The 17,253-nt window shown below is 47.9% G+C and overlaps 1 protein-coding gene across 1 annotated transcript; it reads right to left on the bottom strand.

Annotated features, from left to right (window-relative positions):
- Nucleotides 1-3,464: 3,464 nt before the first annotated feature.
- Nucleotides 3,465-13,756, bottom strand: LOC146233278 (insulin-like growth factor-binding protein 2-B). The gene is made up of 4 exons (XM_084689234.1): nucleotides 13,341-13,756; nucleotides 6,884-7,044; nucleotides 5,166-5,306; nucleotides 3,465-3,772 (listed from the first exon to the last, which is right to left on the bottom strand). The coding sequence occupies exons 1-4, from the start codon at nucleotides 13,699-13,701 to the stop codon at nucleotides 3,611-3,613; spliced, it is 825 nt and encodes a 274-aa protein (XP_084545360.1). The 5' UTR covers nucleotides 13,702-13,756; the 3' UTR covers nucleotides 3,465-3,610.
- Nucleotides 13,757-17,253: the final 3,497 nt, after the last annotated feature.

Genomic DNA, 17,253 nt, shown 5'->3' with positions numbered 1-17,253 from the left:
CGTATTTAACAATGATTAAACATGGACTTACCTGAAAGTGATGCACGGGCATCATCTCGCAGTTTCTTTCTTTTCTTTTTTCTGCCCCTGACTCCTGTTGTCTTTTTGAGGCAATTTTCTAAAAGTTGACCTAGCCTACTTTCAAAGTTCGTCAGGCCACGGAGATGTTTTTTTAGGGGGGGGGGGGGGGGGGGGCATGATAATATCGGCATAATAATTATAATAACTATGATGATTTTTCAGTTGGCAATTTTTTGGTGCCCCCTCAGAAATTGGTGCCCTACGCACAGCGCGTAGTGCGCGTTATGGGAGCGTCGGCACTGATGATTAGTCAATTTTACTATCAATGGAAATTAGTCTTTCATTGAATTACTATTAATCGGCCCTTTATAACTTCATAGCTGGACCACTAATCACAGAGCTGCATTTTCCTCCCAACGGAAGAAGCAAAATTCCGATAGGGTGACAAAAGGGGATTTTTTAAAATTTTTAATTAGAACAGATTACTTTTAAAATATATATTTTTATATATATATATATATACACTTTTAAATATATATTTATATATATATATATATATATATATATGTATTCCTCTCTAAGGACCCAGAGGGCCCTGACAGTTACCCACTGCTGTATGTCCATTTTACCCACCAAACTGTCGTTATTCAACTATGACAAGGTAAACTCGGTTTTGCAGTCAATGACCCCGAATTGTGGTGTTCACAGGTAACTAGGTGGTGTAACAGTACAAAGATGAATCAAAGATAAGCATTGAGGTTTCAGATCCCTGAAACTTCTCCACATGCAGATGCTGTAGAGTGCACTATAGGAGATTTCTGTTTCCCATTCAGTGTCACCAGTTTAAGTTGTGGTCAAACCAGAGATGGCAAAAGGACACAAATCCTTCACTCGCGTAAAACTACAGATAATCATGTTTAAAAAGACTCTGGTAAAAGTTGAAGTGCTGACTACATTTTTTTAATTTAAGTTAAAGAAAATAAGTATCGGCTTGGACATATACTTATGTGAAAAGTAGCCAACACAAACACTACTCACTATAGATGCAGCACCTTCAACCGGAATCCTTTTCGACACAGACAATTTTGAACATCTCCCTCATATATGGCCATGGCTGATCAGGAATGTCTCTGTCATCTTAACATTCCTAAGAAATAATACGACACCAAATACAGATGAAAACAAGTAAGTAACAAGCCTGGTTTGAAAATGAAAAAAGTAGAAATTGCAGATGTTTGTGTAAAAAAGTAAAAGAAAAAATTAATTGTTAAGCAGCGTACTGATACCAGAAAAATCTACTCAAGTAGAGTAACAAAGTATTATTACTTCATTACTTCCCATCTCTGAGTCAAACTGAGCAATTTTTAGCATCAATAGAATTTTGAGTAGTTATTTTGAAAACATAAAATGTACTGAGAAAACATGGAAAATATTTGCAGTTGACTTTTGTTTTTCGTTAATCACGCTTGACTGTGTATAACTGTGGCATTGTTCATAGTCTTGACCTACATTAGAGCTGTTACGTAAAAGGGCAGCAGAGTGGATGGTGGAACAGAGGCCCATGCTGGGAGGACCCCAGTAGCACCACAGGTAGGTAGTGCCGGGGGAAGGAGGGTAAGAAGTGTCCACCCCTGGGACAAGAGTGTATCCACAAAGGTAACTCTCTGACACTGCCATCATCCCCACAGTTGTTCTATAAGTAACCGGCATGTCATCAAACTCCATCAAAATCACAGCACAACATCGGAAAACCAATGCTTTGGAGGCTCTCGTCACCATGGTGACAGCGACTAGGTGGGCATAGGAACATCTCATGCTGGAACACACGGAAGGTCGGAGGTCACAGCAGTCAGATGCTGCTGTAAATGTGCCAGTTTTGGCCGGCGCTTCGGAAAGGCTCTGTTTACACCACTCGAGTTGAACCATTTCAGTTACAAATCACCCTGCAACACTGACAGCTGCCTGGGGCGCAGAGCTGCCTGGGGCGCAGAGCTGCCTGGGGCGCAGAGCTGCCTGGGGCGCAGAGCTGCCTGGGGCGCAGAGCTGCCTGGGGCGCAGAGCTGCCTGGGGCGCAGAGCTGCCTGGGGCGCAGAGCTGCCTGGGGCGCAGAGCTGCCTGGGGCGCAGAGCTGCCTGGGGCGCAGAGCTGCCTGGGGCGCAGAGCTGCCTGGGGCGCTGTGTTGGCAGGGCTGATCTGCTGGACTGGCAGGGCTCGTCAGTGTTGCATGGCTTGGAGCTTTTCCACTCGCTGAGGTAGGATACTTTGGACAGCGTCTGTGTAGCCATGTGTGTCATGTATGTGAATGTTCCCTCCATCTCTATGTGTTTATTCGATGGTCCAGTACAGAGGCTTGGAGGAAGAGCCGGCCCCTCAGCTCCAGCACTGAAGAGTTGTGTGCTTGTGCCTTGTGACCAGCATTATCCTGTCCTTGTGTTTGCGTGAAAGTGTGTAAGTGCGTGTGAAACCCAAAGCATCGGCATAGCGGACGAACCAACGTTTATTTATAGACATTTTAAACCATTTACTGTAGTATCGCATTTGTCAATGTCTGCACTGTGTCCCAAACTTATCTCATGTCAACACTTCATTAGTAACCCACCACACACACACCCCTCACCCCCTCCTCCCTAAGTCAGCGACTTCCCTCTTGACCCCCAGGTACCCTTCCCCTCAAACACACACACACACAAATGCAGACCAACAAGGTTAGACAGACATGAACACACACACACACACACACACACACACAGCTGGGGGAGGGGGTGCTGGAGGACATGGACACTGATGTGGGGTAGACTCTGCCTACATGCACTTCTTGTCTCTCTCCTGCTGCTGCTTGATGTAGAAGAAAGCGTAACCATGATTGCATGAGGTGTGCCTCATCAGAACCCTACACACATTCACAGAGGAACTGTTAAACCCTAGTACTGAGGTAAACAAACACTTATCTTACTGGAGCTCATAATTCTATCACTTCTGGTAACATGACAGACGTATTTATACATTTACGACATCATTTAAATCTCTTGAATGATAGTAAAATGTCATACATGCAGGCAGGGATGTTTTATGTCAAGGGCTTTGGGGGTACTTTGTGAATTCAACACCTACTGACTGGGCTGTGGTGAGAGGGCTGAACGTTGCATGCCACAAATCCAAGCAGCTGCAGTCCAAAGGAAGCTGCACAGTTTTAGGCTGCCTGGTGAAGCAGTCGTATCCCATGCAAGGCAGCCCCGTGATTAGCATTGTGTAAATTCAGGCATCCATGCAACTCTCAGGACCGCACCTATGAATAGCAGGAGGCATAGCTGCTGCACACACACACACAAAGTCACACAAGATCACACACACACAAGCTCTGGTACATACACACCAAACGCACCCACATATTGACCAGGATTTCACCACGTTTATCGTTAGGACATTAATTGGGATGACGATGGTTATTAATAGGGTTCTCTTTTAAGCTTTAATATCATATGTTGCCTCAGAGTGAGTCGATAGGTACACATTCTTCAAGTAAACACACAAAGGAAATGGTGTAGTCGTGGACTGAATGAGCGGATGCAGAGCGGGGGCAGCTGAGGTGTCACTCCTTCAGGAGGGCTGGGGTGGGGGGGGTCTCCTGCTCCTCCAGGTACATGCTGCAGTTGGGATCTCCTCTCACCCGGGGGGACGTGGGGATGTGGAGCCCTGTAACGGGGTCCACGCACCAGCACTCTCCCCTCTGGCCGTGGGTGGACATGTTGCACTGGAACCACACACACACGTCAGTACACACACACACAAGCACACACACGTACATAAGCAGACACACACACCCAACACACAAAACCACACGTGAGTGTACACACACCCACTACACAGACATCCACAGGCACACGGTGGGAAACAGAGTTGTTATGATGAGGAGGGAGGAGGAAGATTCCGGGACAGAAGCAGGGGAGGGGTGTTGGAGGGGGGTGTGTGAGTGGTGTACAGGAGGGGGTGTGATATGGGCGTAGGACAGGCGGCGTGATGCTATTGGACGAGATTTTGGATAGACAGAAGGGGTGGGGCTCTACAACCCCAATAACAGCCCATTCCTTGGTCATCCTCTCCCCCCTGCCTCCACGCCCCCGCCCACACCCCCGCCCACCCCCCTGCCTCCCCCTTGCATGCCAGCAGACCACCAGACCCCCAACCGAGACCTCTTTTCTCTCTCACCCCCAAAAATGAGGTCATAATTGAACTGGACACAGCTATACGCCGAGCGCGGGAGAGGAAACAAAACAAAAAACCCTCCGCCCCCCAGAAAAGAACAGACTATCCTTTTTTTTTTGTTCAATGAGAAAGAACAAAAAGTGACAGTTACAGTAATTAGCAGAGGGACGGCTGGGTTATGGAGGTGCTGTTCTCTTGAGCCCTGGGAACCAACATGTTACTTCTGTTTCTTAAAACAATAATTTCCTCTTCATTCGCCCTTTTTATCCCTCCCCTCTGCATCCCATGTCCTTGATCGACCCCGGACACAGCGCGAGAGGATTAGAACGGCAGACACACAAAATGCAGCTCGACTGTTTGGGCCAGACCAGCTCACAAAGATTTGTTGAGCATCACTGACAGACAGAAAGACAGACAGGCAAAGAAAACTCTTCAAATTATTCCTGCTCTCAAAGTTATCCAGCTGTCTGGTTGATGTCTGGGAAGGTTTTATGACCTGGTAACTGGGTGACCTGGTAACTGGGTGACCTGGTAACTGGTTAACCTGGTAACTGGGTGACCTGGTAACTGGGTGACCTGGTAACTGGTTAACCTGGTAACTGGGGATGAGACACTGTGGCCTGCTCCTTGTTGACAACATGCTGCTGGAGGGAGGAGGGGTGCTGGTGGTGTCAGCGACACAGCCCAGGAGTGGGGAGGGGCGTGGGTATTTTAGAAAAAAAAGCTGCAGATATCCAGTACACAGACAGGTTTCTGGGTTGGTACTGTATAATGCTGGTTCTTCAAATGCTTGATAATTTCTATAAGAAATTATTTGTTACCTACACAGTGAATTGAAATTCTGACATGTTTATAACTACAACACATCTAAATAAAGACAAACACACACACAGATTCACACACACACACACACACACATAGATTCACACACACAGGTTCACCTGTTTGAGGTTATAGTGACCATGCTTGTCACAGTTGGGGAATTTGAGCTTGTAGAGATTCTCCAGCAGGCCTCTGTTGTCCTGGAAGGTCATCTTGGAGATATGCTCCAGCACCCTGCTGAGCTCCTGTTGGCAGGCGCTCTGTCAGGATAGGACACAGGAACAACTACTTCTCATATATTGCAGCACCTCAGTTACAGTTTAATTGCAGCACAGTTGAGAACCCAACACAGCAGGATGTAATGGTGGCTATTGTTAGACTCACCTGGTTTCAAAGTCCAGGAGACCTTTGAAAACCTCTGGACTGAAACCCCCCCCCCCCCCACACACACACCTCCAGCACAGTGCAGCGCTGTGCTCCGCTGACCTGGCTGGGGATGAGAGGCTGTGGAGGGAGGCTCAGTCAGGTGGAACTGTCCTACACACACACACACATACAAACACACAAACACACAGACCTATACAGTCACGCACGCACACACACACCTGACCTTGGTGAAACACAGATTCAAAATATTCTAAAAGCCGGTGAGTGTTTACTTGTCTGGTGGGGGGAACTCTGTGAGCTTCATTATGCTAAGCCGGGCAAGCTTGATTAGGCACAGTTAGAAAGCAGTTCAAATGAATTTCAGCAATGTTTTCACACAAGTCCCCCGCGACCACCCACGACCACCCACGAACAAACAGCATCACCATGCTGGGACCTGGACAACAAGGCTGGGGACAGTGTGTCCCCAGCCGCCCCCAGCCGCCCCCAGCCGCCCCCAGCCTCCCCCAGCCGCCCCCAGCCGCCCCCAGCCTCCCCCAGCCGCCACCAGCCTCCCCCAGCCTCCCCCAGCCTCCCACGTTACGCATCGTCCCCTGTGCTGCCTCCAGCGCTGCCTCCAGCACTCTCATCGATTGTCTTTGTCAGCCCCCATATTAAGAGTTTTGCTGCGATGCGGTCTGTTAAATGCTGCGATGCGGTCTGTTAAATGCTGCGATGCGGTCTGTTAAATGAGGTGGAAAATGCAGGCATGTATATTATTGTTCCAGAGGATCCAAACACTTGTGGTTCCTCTCGGGCGCCCCAGGCCTTGCCCCCAGGCCATGCCCCCAGGCCACGCCCCCGAGGCTGCGCTCATTTGCATGCGGGAAACAAGGAGAGCCCTTCAGACTGCTGCACGTCAGTCAGCGTTTCAGAGAATGCGTGTGTGTGTAAGTGTATTTTTATGTGAATGTTTATGTATGCATGCGCTTCTTTGGTTATATTGGAGAGTTTGGGAGTCGGGGTGGTGGGTGGTGGTGGGACAGGGACTGGGTTACAGATGACATTCAGCATAGTGTGACACACCCTATTATGAGTGTGTATGTGTGGGTGGGAGGGGTTTGTGGTGTGGTGTGGTGTGGTGTGGGGAGTGTGGATGTGTGTGTGTGTGTATGTACCCAGAAGAGGGCACTGCTGTGTTGAGCAACATGCCCTGCCAGGTAACCTCTGACCCCTGTGGAGACAAGGAGAACGGAGCTTCCTGAGTCCTTAATGACCTGCAGCAGGCAAACACTTCCTGTCTGGGATGGTTCTGGGAGAGAGAGGCAGGAGGGAATATTCTGGGCCTTCACAGGAGCTGTGTGGTGATGCATGGGGACTCTCCTCATCTGAGACTGTGTGTGGCCCCTGGGTGTGTGTGGCCCCTGGGTGTGTGGCCCCTGGGTGTGTGTGGGCCCTGGGTGTGTCTCACCTGAGGCTGTGTGTGGCCCCTGGGTATTTCTGGGCAGTTGATTTTCATGCGGGACTTGATGTCGTTGTGGTACTGCAGCATAGCGGACACCTTCCCCCGCAGCCTGGAGCTCTCCAGCGGAGGCCTCAGGTACACAGGGCTGTCAGTGGTCGGCACCTCCACTGTGGGGCCACGCACACACACACATATATACACGCAGATACATATACACATAACAACACACACACATAATCATTCACACACACACATACAGACATGCTTCAATATATTGAAGTGTTCCAGGTATATGCTATGTCTAGCACAATCTGTTTTTTTACTTCATGAAATTGAGTTTCTGATGCAATATTGTAAGGGATTCAATCGACTTTGGTTTTGACGGAACACTGGCCTGTTTTGGGTTAGAGTTAGGGGCTTGAGCTGTTGGGTTAAGAGAACTGGGTATGTTTGTTTACAGTTATTCTTTCAAGAATCACGCTGGACAGAATTATTGGCACATCATATTATGTAAAACCTTAGTTTGATTTAAAATGTTTATAACCCTTCAGGGTCCAATGAGCACCCAAAAGTAAACAAGGTCCAGTTTATAATCTCAAAACTGTCGATACTTTCGTTAAGCAGAGATCTGCCAATGGATGACATACAGCAGGTGTAGTTAACTGCAGGTGTAGTTACTGTAAACTACAGTTCATACTGTGACTCAAGCACATCTGTTTTCTCACATGCTCTCTCTTTAATCATGAGGTACTTTCAAAGAGACTGTTTTCTAATGACAGGTTGAGTCAAACAATGTGAAGCCATTCTGTGACTCTGACACACAATGGTTTCCATGACTCCTTGGGGCATAGTGCGGGTACGCCTCACTCTGATGTCACTTCCTGCAGGGCAAAAACCCAGTCAGAAGTGGTCAGGACAGTCATTTGTTTGGCGACAGTCTCAAATACTCCGAAGGGCTCATGCACTTTTGCCCAACTGAATGTACTTATTTTTCTTGTTTTGTAGAGAGAGAGAAGGAAGAAATGAGTGAGGAGCTGAACCCTGGAACCTGTGTAGAAGCCTTGTGTCTAACTACAGTTTTAAAAACCACTCCAACATTGTGAAGCTGTCTCTCGCTGTCACCCATCAACACTTCTCTTTAGATGGAATCTGTCAGAATTCAAAGACATGTTCTTGGCAACCAACACTGCTGCCTACTGGAAGCAGAGAAAGCAGAAGGGTCTTCGCTCATCAATGTGACCTATTTGACATAGGTCCACCTCCAGTCCCATGTCACCCAGGCTGAGTGATTAGCAGGTTTGGGAAGTGTGCCTCACAGCAGTCACTCTTATTCAGTCCCACATGGACACAGGGTGTTTCCATGGACACAGGGTGTTTCCATGGACACAGGGTGTTTCTCATGACAGCTCGTTTGTGCTTCTCTTTTAGGAGTCTCCTCAGACTGGTTACTGACCTGCAGTAACTACAACGTTTTTACTGTAAAATAATAATACAGTAATTGAAAGTGAGAGATTCTTTCCAACAAAGTCTGTGTGAGACTAGAGTGTTGACTGAGGGCAGGGACTACACAGCCAGGCAGTGAGAGAGCACACAAGCAGGAAGCACTTTGACTGCTATTCCTGCTGAGTAAGAACTCTGTACCTGAACTACCTGCCAGAGGCTGTATGTGTGTGTGTGTGTGTGTGTGTGTGTGTGTGTGTGTGTGTGTGTGTGTGTGTGTGTGTGTGTGTGTGAGAGAGAGCGTCTTGCTCCACCAACTCTCATCTGTAATTAAGGTTAGGGTTAGCACAAACAGGAGACTCTGAGACTGTAAATCACTCCTGGAAGGGACAGCAACCCTGTGACTCTGCCCAGGTATTCACAGGCACCGTGTCTGGGAGAGAGAAGAGAGAGACTGTCTGTGTGTGTGTGGTGTGTGTGTGTGTGTGTGTGAGTGTGTGTGTGAGAGAGGTGTTCAGTGAGAGTGTGTACTCTCTCAAGGCAGAGGGATGTGTTTGTTTTACAGGATGATGTTCAGCCGCTTAAACGTCTACAGCAGTTAGCGTTTTGGTTGATGTCTTACTGTCATGATTGAAACATGTTGATGTGCTGCCATAATCTTCAAAATAATAGAAAGTAATGGAATTGTTTTTACACTACCCGCAGTACAGACAACCTGGTTTTTGTGAAAACATGGGATTTTGCCAGCAACTGTCAGTTTGTTTGCTTCGAGTTTCTCCAACGTTGTTAATAAACTGGAATCAACTAAAACACCAAATCCTTAGCAACACCATCTTACCTGTCACAAGCTGTCTGAACTCTGGCACTGAACGTTACGCCTGAACTCTGCTTTTCTAAAAGTTTCATAACAGAGTGAGTAATATGCTATATTTACCATGTTGCTTAGAGTCTGACATGTGTTGCCATGGTCACGCTCAAGATTTCTCAACAAGTTCATGATCCGAAGAAGACAATTTCAACTGGATACTGAAGCTCAACTTTCTTCTTTAGCGAGTTTTGCCTTTTGCACACTGATGAAATAGATAGTGGATTTTTATACTGTGTAACCAAACAAAATGAGTTGGCTGATGAACAAAACCATAAAACAACGAATGATGAATTATGGATTTTATCTAGCAAGAACACCCCCAGGCTCCTCGTTCAACTCCTCAAAGAACTCTTTTGGAAACGTCCTCCACAAGCAACATTAATGTAATCACAAATCTAAAGGGGCTCACTGCCCACAGGCAGGTCTATTTGCAGCCCCAACAGGATTTGGATCTCTTCCCTCCTCTCAGCTGGTTTAACAGCTCTTTGAGGAGAATGTTTATAATCACTCAGCGTCATCAGAAGCAGCAGAGACAGGCCGAGATGAGGTTCTGCCCTTTGCTGTGTCTCGAGGAACATACATGTTGGATCTTGTATCTTGGCTGTGTAGGGTTGCTGGTGGTTCGTTATTCTAAGATTCAACGTGCTGTCCGAGTGAAGGACGTGTTGTCTGTATCAGGATTTGCCATTCTAGTTGAAAGCTACATGCATGAGTGTGCGTTTCAGAAGTTTTAGAGAAAGAATTTAAAACAATCCAGGTTTGGATAACTCTCCAAACAGTCTGTCACCGAATCAAGCTCCGTCCCAGTGGAACGATCCTGACCAAGGATCCTTTCAAGGAGTCCTGCTGCTTGTGAACCCTCATGCCTCGAGTCCTGCTGCTTGTGAACCCTCAAGCCTCGAGTCCTGCTGCTTGTGAACCCTCAAGCCTCGAGTCCTGCTGCTTGTGAACCCTCAAGCCTCGAGTCCTGCTGCTTGTGAACCCTCAAGCCTCGAGTCCTGCTGCTTGTGAACCCTCAAGCCTCGAGTCCTGCTGCTTGTGAACTCTCAAGCCTCGAGTCCTGCTGCTTGTGAACCCATAAGCCTCGAGTCCTGCTGCTTGTGAACCCTCAAGCCTCGAGTCCTGCTGCTTGTGAACCCTCAAGCCTCGAGTCCTGCTGCTTGTGAACCCTCAAGCCTCGAGTCCTGCTGCTTGCGAACCCTCAAGCCTCGAGTCCTGCTGCTTGTGAACCCTCAAGCCTCGAGTCCTGCTGCTTGTGAACCCTCATGCCTCCACTGCTGTCACAGGGCTGGAGGGATTACCAATAATTGAGCTGATATAGGACAATTTCAACAGCACTTGTTTCCATAGCCAATTTCTCCTCAGGTTTTCCAAACACTTCAAGACCAGTCTTTTTAGTTTTCTCCTTTCTTTCTTTCTTTCTTTCTTTCTTTCTTTCTTTCTTTCTTTCTTTCCAAGTTTGCCTGTGGTTCGTGCGTTGCTTAGAGCATATCAGCTGTCGATGGTTACCACAGAAAAAGGTGTGGTTGCACACAGTTATTACATTACAAGTCAAGCTTGATGCCTGCCAATTCAGTCACATCAGTCTAATATTCGTGTGAGGTCTTGAGCAGGACCAAGATTAGATTGCGAAACAGCTGCTCACATCATGAAAAAGGGTCTGAGATAGCAAAATCTAGGTGGACATTATGAAGTGGTAGTTCGCCTTGCATATCATTCATTTGTCTGTTAATTTTAGTGACTGAATCGTGCCATATTCCTATCTTGATAGTAATCCTGTGGTATAGTCAGGGATAAAGCCGCAGTTTAGACATGAAGAACAAGAAATCCTCTCCACGATTGCAGGTAACAACATGTAGATCAGACCCAGGGCTCTCTTTTTTCTCTCTCTCTTTCTTGCCCACTCTTTCTATCTCACTCTCTGTATCTCTATGTGTCTCTCTCTTACACACACACATACAGGTGAGGGTATGAAAGGGAGGAGGCAGGTCTGGGCACACTTACTGTGTCTGGGGGCAACAAGGGCATTCCCTGTCAGGAGGCAAACTGCAGCGGAGCGTGGGATAACGGGCAGGGGAGAGGGGCCGACCGGTCAGGAGGCACACTGCTGAGGCCAACTGCTGAGACAGACTCCTGAGGCAGACTGCTGAGGCTGACTGCTGAGGCTGACTGCTGAGGCAGACTGTTGAGACAGACTGCTGAGGCAGACTGCTGAGGCAGACTGTTGAGACAGACTGCTGAGGCAAACTCCTGAGGCAGACTGCTGAGGCAGACTGTTGAGACAGACTGCTGAGGCAAACTCCTGAGGCAGACTGCTGAGGCAGACTGCTGAGACAGACTGCTGAGGCAGACTCCTGAGGCAGACTGCTGAGGCAGACTGCTGAGGCAGACTCCTGAGGCTGACTGCTGAGGCAGACTGCTGAGGCAGACTGCTGAGGCAGACTCCTGAGGCAGGCTGCTGAGGCAGACTGTTGAGACAGACTGCTGAGGCAGACTGCTGAGACAGACTGTTGAGGCAGACTGCTGAGACAGACTGCTGAGGCAGACTGCTGAGACAGACTGCTGAGGCAGACTGGTGAGGCAGACTGGTGAGGCAGACTCCTGAGGCAGACTGCTGAGACAGACTCCTGAGGCAGACTGCTGAGGCAGACTGCAGCGGAGCGCGGGAGAACGGGCAGGGGAGAGGGGCCGACCGGTCACACAACAACACAGACAACTGGAGAACGTCACAGCTGACAAACAATAATTAAAGCACAGAATGGTAGGATACATTCATTGTCATAAATAAAGGATTGTATGGTGCCCCTGTAGTAAGCATACCATATAGGCAGAGGCCTTACCTTTTGAACCTGGGTTTAAAACCTGAGTTCACCATAACTCTTATGGAGGATCGGCTCCATTGGCTTCCAAGAGGCAATTTAGGACCTATGACAAAAGAACTGACGTGCTTTGGGTGGTAGGTACTCAAGTAAATGTGAACAGTTCAGAAGACATGTTCATGTTTTTGATTCATACACACTTTCATCATTGTCAGTTACTTAAAAAAAGAGTTGGTGCTTCTGGGTGTTCATTTGAACTATACAATCATTTTCAAGAGCCATGGCCTACTAATACTAGCCTTGTACATCGAACAACTCTGACCACATTTGTCACAGAGCTTTCACAGTATCCCTCCTGTGTGAGCACAGGCTCTCTGCTCTCTCCCTCCTGTGTGAGCACAGGTTCTCTGAGACTGTTGTTGTGACAAGGCTCTGTCTGTGATGACTGGAAAAGCTGGCGATCAAAGTCCGAAATTGTCATCCAAATCTCTGCCAGAAACCTTTACCTCTCGCCCTTTTCCCCTTTTAAACCCATCTCCCTCCAATTTCAGCAAAAAACGTCACAATGTCAATACTTTTTTGTACTTTAAGTCAAACAGTGCTCTGTATACTTAGACTCCACAGCTCAATAGCCTGCGTGTGGAAGTTCCATGTTCACAGACCAATCTATTAAAGGAACATTTCAAGGTTTGTGTCACTTTGAGCTTGATTTGGCCCTGTGTTCTGCTAACCTGGCTAGCACCGATAAGTCCTGATGTCAGAGAGGCATGGAAACCCTCCTGTCGATGGTACGATGTAACGATGGCCTCAGCAGGCTGGATATCCAAGCTGCAGCACTGCTGTATGACGTATACCAGGTGAAAGACGGCTGACGTCGTAGTAGGGGTGTTTGGTGACAGGGAGGAAAGGATCGTTTCAGGAGAACTCAACTTCCAAAACGCTTGTTTCCTGTCAAAGTATCAGGGATGGGTTTGCCTGATTTTAGACTCCAGGAGATTAGTTTGTTTGCATTGAGCGTATGGACGTGTACCCTGGCTGTGTTAACAGTTAGAGAGTTGTGTTTCATGGAAACTGCTTTCAAATTATGTAATCTCAGACTGAATTATCCAAACTCTTTCCAGCATTGAATCATATTTTTGAATGAAGCATATCCTCCACCATTAAACACACAATTTAGTCAACATCCATGACGTTACTACAGCCCATTCATCTATTGTAGATGGCCTTCAGTGCTGTTTCTGAGTGATTCCAAACACCTTTTTAAATCTACATTTAAACATGTTTGTGTATATAGGGCATCTACATTTCTAACAGCATTACTGCCGATGCTACTCACCACTTGCGTCCAGGTGTTCCTGACCCGCCGTTGGTTCCAAGTCCACTTTGCGCGAGCACCGGCCCAACCCTTTAACAAGCTGCTCCAGCGGCAGCACCGAGTCTGCGCTAGGGTAGCACCTGAGCCCGGTGGAGCAGCGCGGGGTGTAGACGCCGCACAGCTCCCCCTCCAGACGGGAACACACCGGACAGCAACCGCAGCCCGGTTCACGCACCATCTCCACACAGCTAGCGACAAGCCTCGGACAGACGGCCTGTCGCTCTGCCGTGCAGCTCGGACAGCGGAATATCAAGTCCGCCTGCTGGAGCCCAGGCAGCACCCAGCAGGCGAGCACAGCTACCCACACCATGTGGAGCTCCATTGGGTTGTTATGTTATGCTGACTGGGTGATAAAAGTTCAGTTAGCTCAGAGTTATTGATGTGAACTTCAGGTGGAAGGTTGTTACCGTTCATTCTGTCAACAAGGAGGTGAAAGCTGGACTGGGATCTGCAGGGTCCTATCGCCTAACATTTTGCTTTGTTTGTTTTTAAAGGCAGATTTGCAATCAAGGGAATGTTACATTTTTGTTGTGTCTGTGTGAGAATAAAGATAAGATACTTCTCTACATGGACTTTGGTTACAGGATGTAATTGGAAAGTAGATTTTTGTTAAGGAACTTACACCTCAGTTTAAGTTCAATAAGCACGACTTTCCTGAGGAGTTTCACAGCACAAGCTGAGTGCTAGTGATGCATTAATGTAATATTTATGGCCTGCCCATTGACACTCCATGACATCTAAACACTTGGACAGATAGAGTTACTTTCAATCTACAAGCATTCTATTAATGCCTAAAACGTTTGTTCAGATGCTGTTCTTTCCCTATATAAAAAAAAGAATGCTCAGTTCTAAAGATAGCCTATCTGCTAGAGAGCTTGACCTCTACTCTGGTCTATCAAACAGTTACTACTTACCATGTAACGAGTTATACGATTGGAGAGACTTTAATCCAAGATGCTAATTTGAGTTTAGGAGGAGCATTGAATGCAATTTCATTTTATCGACTGTCCTCAGGATTGAACCTCATCAGCTGGCTAACTGTGCAGGGACTGCAGAGAGTGAGAAGCAGTCCGTTACCGCCCCCCCGGGCCTCTACCCCAGCCCTGCTGTTGTTTACGCCACGTTAAGATGAACGTGAGCAGCTCTGAAGCAGCACCTTGTGTCCTGGTGTAAGCGTGTGCTTCCAACATCACCTGGTGAGGCTTTCCAGCGTGCCACACTGGGAGACAGAGAGCCAACGGGAGACCTTTCCATTCCACACACTGTTCCACATCCTGTTTTCTGACCCCAGGGTGCATGTTGGGATAGCGTTGCCTCGTGGTGTCAAATCTGGTGTCAAGTCTTGGCGTGAAAAGTCTGGGCTGACGTGTGAGCTAACGCCTGCCGGTCCACTCTCTCGTCTCCATGACTGCCTTTACCAAGACGCTCCAACGAGCGCCATACGCCAACCTTTGGAACGCTTTTTGCTCTCAGTATTTCATGTGAGCTTCATTTGACCACAGGTTATACATGAGACTTTTTTTTTTACTACTTTGTCGACCTTCGCAGTTAATGCCCGCAAATACAACCCTTTGAGCAGTTTCAAATCCTTTTCTTATTTCATTTATTTACTTGTACTCACAAATGGAGGCCGCCACATGCAGTCCACTCGCTCTGTGCACACAGACACACGCTGTGGTCCTGGCTCAGTGCCAGACGCTGGGAGGAGCCCTGGTCACGGGAAGCACATGCACCCTCCTAGACACGGTGTCCAAACTCCTCAAGGCTCAAATGGATTTTCTTTCAAAGACAGAGCAATTTGTTTGGTGTCACTGAACTGTAGCCTTTCTAAGGGCCTTTGAACTGGGAGCTGACCTATTCCGACCCTGATTCTGATGCCAAAATACACAGTTGTTTAACTGTGCCCAGATATAAATAATTTGAGATTGAGTGTGGACAGTCTGAAACGTTCTTCTAAGGAATGTTTGAGTTTAGCCAAACTCTGAGTGTTTAGAGCCGCGCATGCCATCATTAACACACCCATCATGAGACAGACAGCTTAATTAAATGGACACTGCATTTATCAACATTATTATCATTCTGTGGCTTCATGACCCCACAAAATACCAATTTTGAATTGTTCGAATAACACAAATGATTTAAGATTAACAGAAGCTTTGGAGGAGGGTTAACGATGTAAGACAAAAAGTATTGGGACAAAATCAGATGCCAAAACTTGAACTAAGTCAGTATAGCAAACACTGTTTACCTTGGTTGGTTTTGAAACTGCAAACCCTGTATCACAAGCTGTTTCCCAATACATCAGTCTCTAACTACTTCCCTGTGTTAAAATAGTTTGCTAAAAGTTTGTGCTGCTCAATTACACATAACATTTTGTTGGCTGAACTTATTTCCTTAAATGAATGGCCTCTCGCTGGATCTGTCAGTAAGAGCGGCCAGTCTGGAAGGATTTGATGGGTGAGTTGTCTGAACACTGTTGATTAGTGGGCTCCATGTATGGAAGTCTGATGCTCCAGCTGTTCTCAAAGGCCTGGCTGTTCTCCTCACACTGCCTGCACAGATCTCTCACCTCAAGAGAAAGAAGTAGATGTTTCATTTGTTCAATTAGTCACATATAAATATATATCAGCTTTCAGCTTATCAGCTGTAATTTGGTTCCAGCTGTCCACATTTTTCTCACATTTCAAGGTTTAGTAAAACCATAGAACTCACCATGTCAGTGTAGCGAATCAGCGCTGGCTGGATCTCCATGTTCAGCAGCAGGTCTTCCAGCAGTATCCGCCTCTGGTACTTCTCCATCCTCAGCCTCTGTTCCACATCCACCGCTGGGTCCGGGAGACCCTCTGGAAACCCTGGGCTGCTCCCCGTCCAATCGGCCTCAAACTGGACTCCTCGCCCAGCCCTCAGCCCATCCTGCCCCACCTGGGTCTGGAGGTGCTGGATCCTGACAGAGACCTTGGTCAGCCGAGCCTCCAGAGCCCGGACCTGCTTCTCCCTCCCTGTCGAGGCCAGGAGCTCGGCCCTGAGCTGGCTGAGCTTGGCCTGGGTCTGTTCCACAGGGTCCTCCCCTCTCCTGGTTAACGACCCAGACGGCTCAGAACTCCTTGTGCGTTCTCGTTCCCTGCTTGGAGAGCTCGTTGGTGACGGCTGGATGCTCCCACAGCCTTCCTTTCTACCTCTTTCCCACCGCTTCCCTCTTTGGTGCAGATCCACCCACTGATTAGCGAGCTGCACAGCCACAGAACTCTTATAAAGGATATCTGGAATGAGCCATTCAACTTTAGCAAACTTGCGTGACCCCGACTGAGCACACACAGAAATGTTTTGCAGACTTCTGTTCACCTCCCTAATTGGACCAGGGAGAAGCATCAAAGCCCACCTGCGTCGCAGAGTGAAGAGGTCGCCGGCCACCTTGGAGACAGACAGCAGCTCTCTGGAGCTGCTCTGGCTCCGAGACAGCAGGCTGGCGCTATCAGGGTCACCATGCTCCTCCAGGACATACAGGCTTTCACAGAGAGGGACCACCACTTGTTCATCGAAGACATCCTTCATTGCTCTGAGATGCTGCATGAAAGACAGCAGCCAGGAAATGCAACGTTTGATGTCGGAGCCCATGCAGTTAACACTGGCACCGACTGACTCTTTGGATTCTGCTTGAATGTCTGACACAAGCTCCTGTAGCTGTTCCAAACTGTCAATTTCACTTTTGTGTTTCGCAGTCAAGGCTCGCAAGACCAAGCCAAGACTGTCCATGTCAAAGGAGTGTTTGCATTCCTCAACGTGGACCTGGAAGGCCGCTATCTCTCGTCTGAGGTATGAGTAGAGGTCATCCATCACAGGAGCTTTCCATTTCAGCACCTATCTGAGAGAACCC

The sequence above is a fragment of the Hypomesus nipponensis genome, chromosome 23 (assembly GCF_054491055.1).
Source record: "Hypomesus nipponensis isolate SF chromosome 23, ASM5449105v1, whole genome shotgun sequence".
Classification (NCBI taxonomy): Eukaryota; Metazoa; Chordata; class Actinopteri; order Osmeriformes; family Osmeridae; genus Hypomesus; species Hypomesus nipponensis.
The sequence above is the reverse complement of the archived record's forward strand: the minus strand, read 5'-3'. Positions and strand labels throughout refer to the sequence as shown.

Coding starts and splice junctions, on each gene's coding strand:
- LOC146233278 (XM_084689234.1), bottom strand. CDS start 13,701: ATGGAGCTCCACATGGTGTGGGTAGCTGTGCTCGCCTGCTGGGTGCTG. Junction 5,307..6,883: donor GGGGCCACACACAGCCTCAG/GTGAGACACACC, acceptor CTATCCTGACAG/AGCGCCTGCCAACAGGAGCT. Junction 3,773..5,165: donor GTCACTATAACCTCAAACAG/GTGAACCTGTGT, acceptor GTGTGGTTCCAG/TGCAACATGTCCACCCACGG.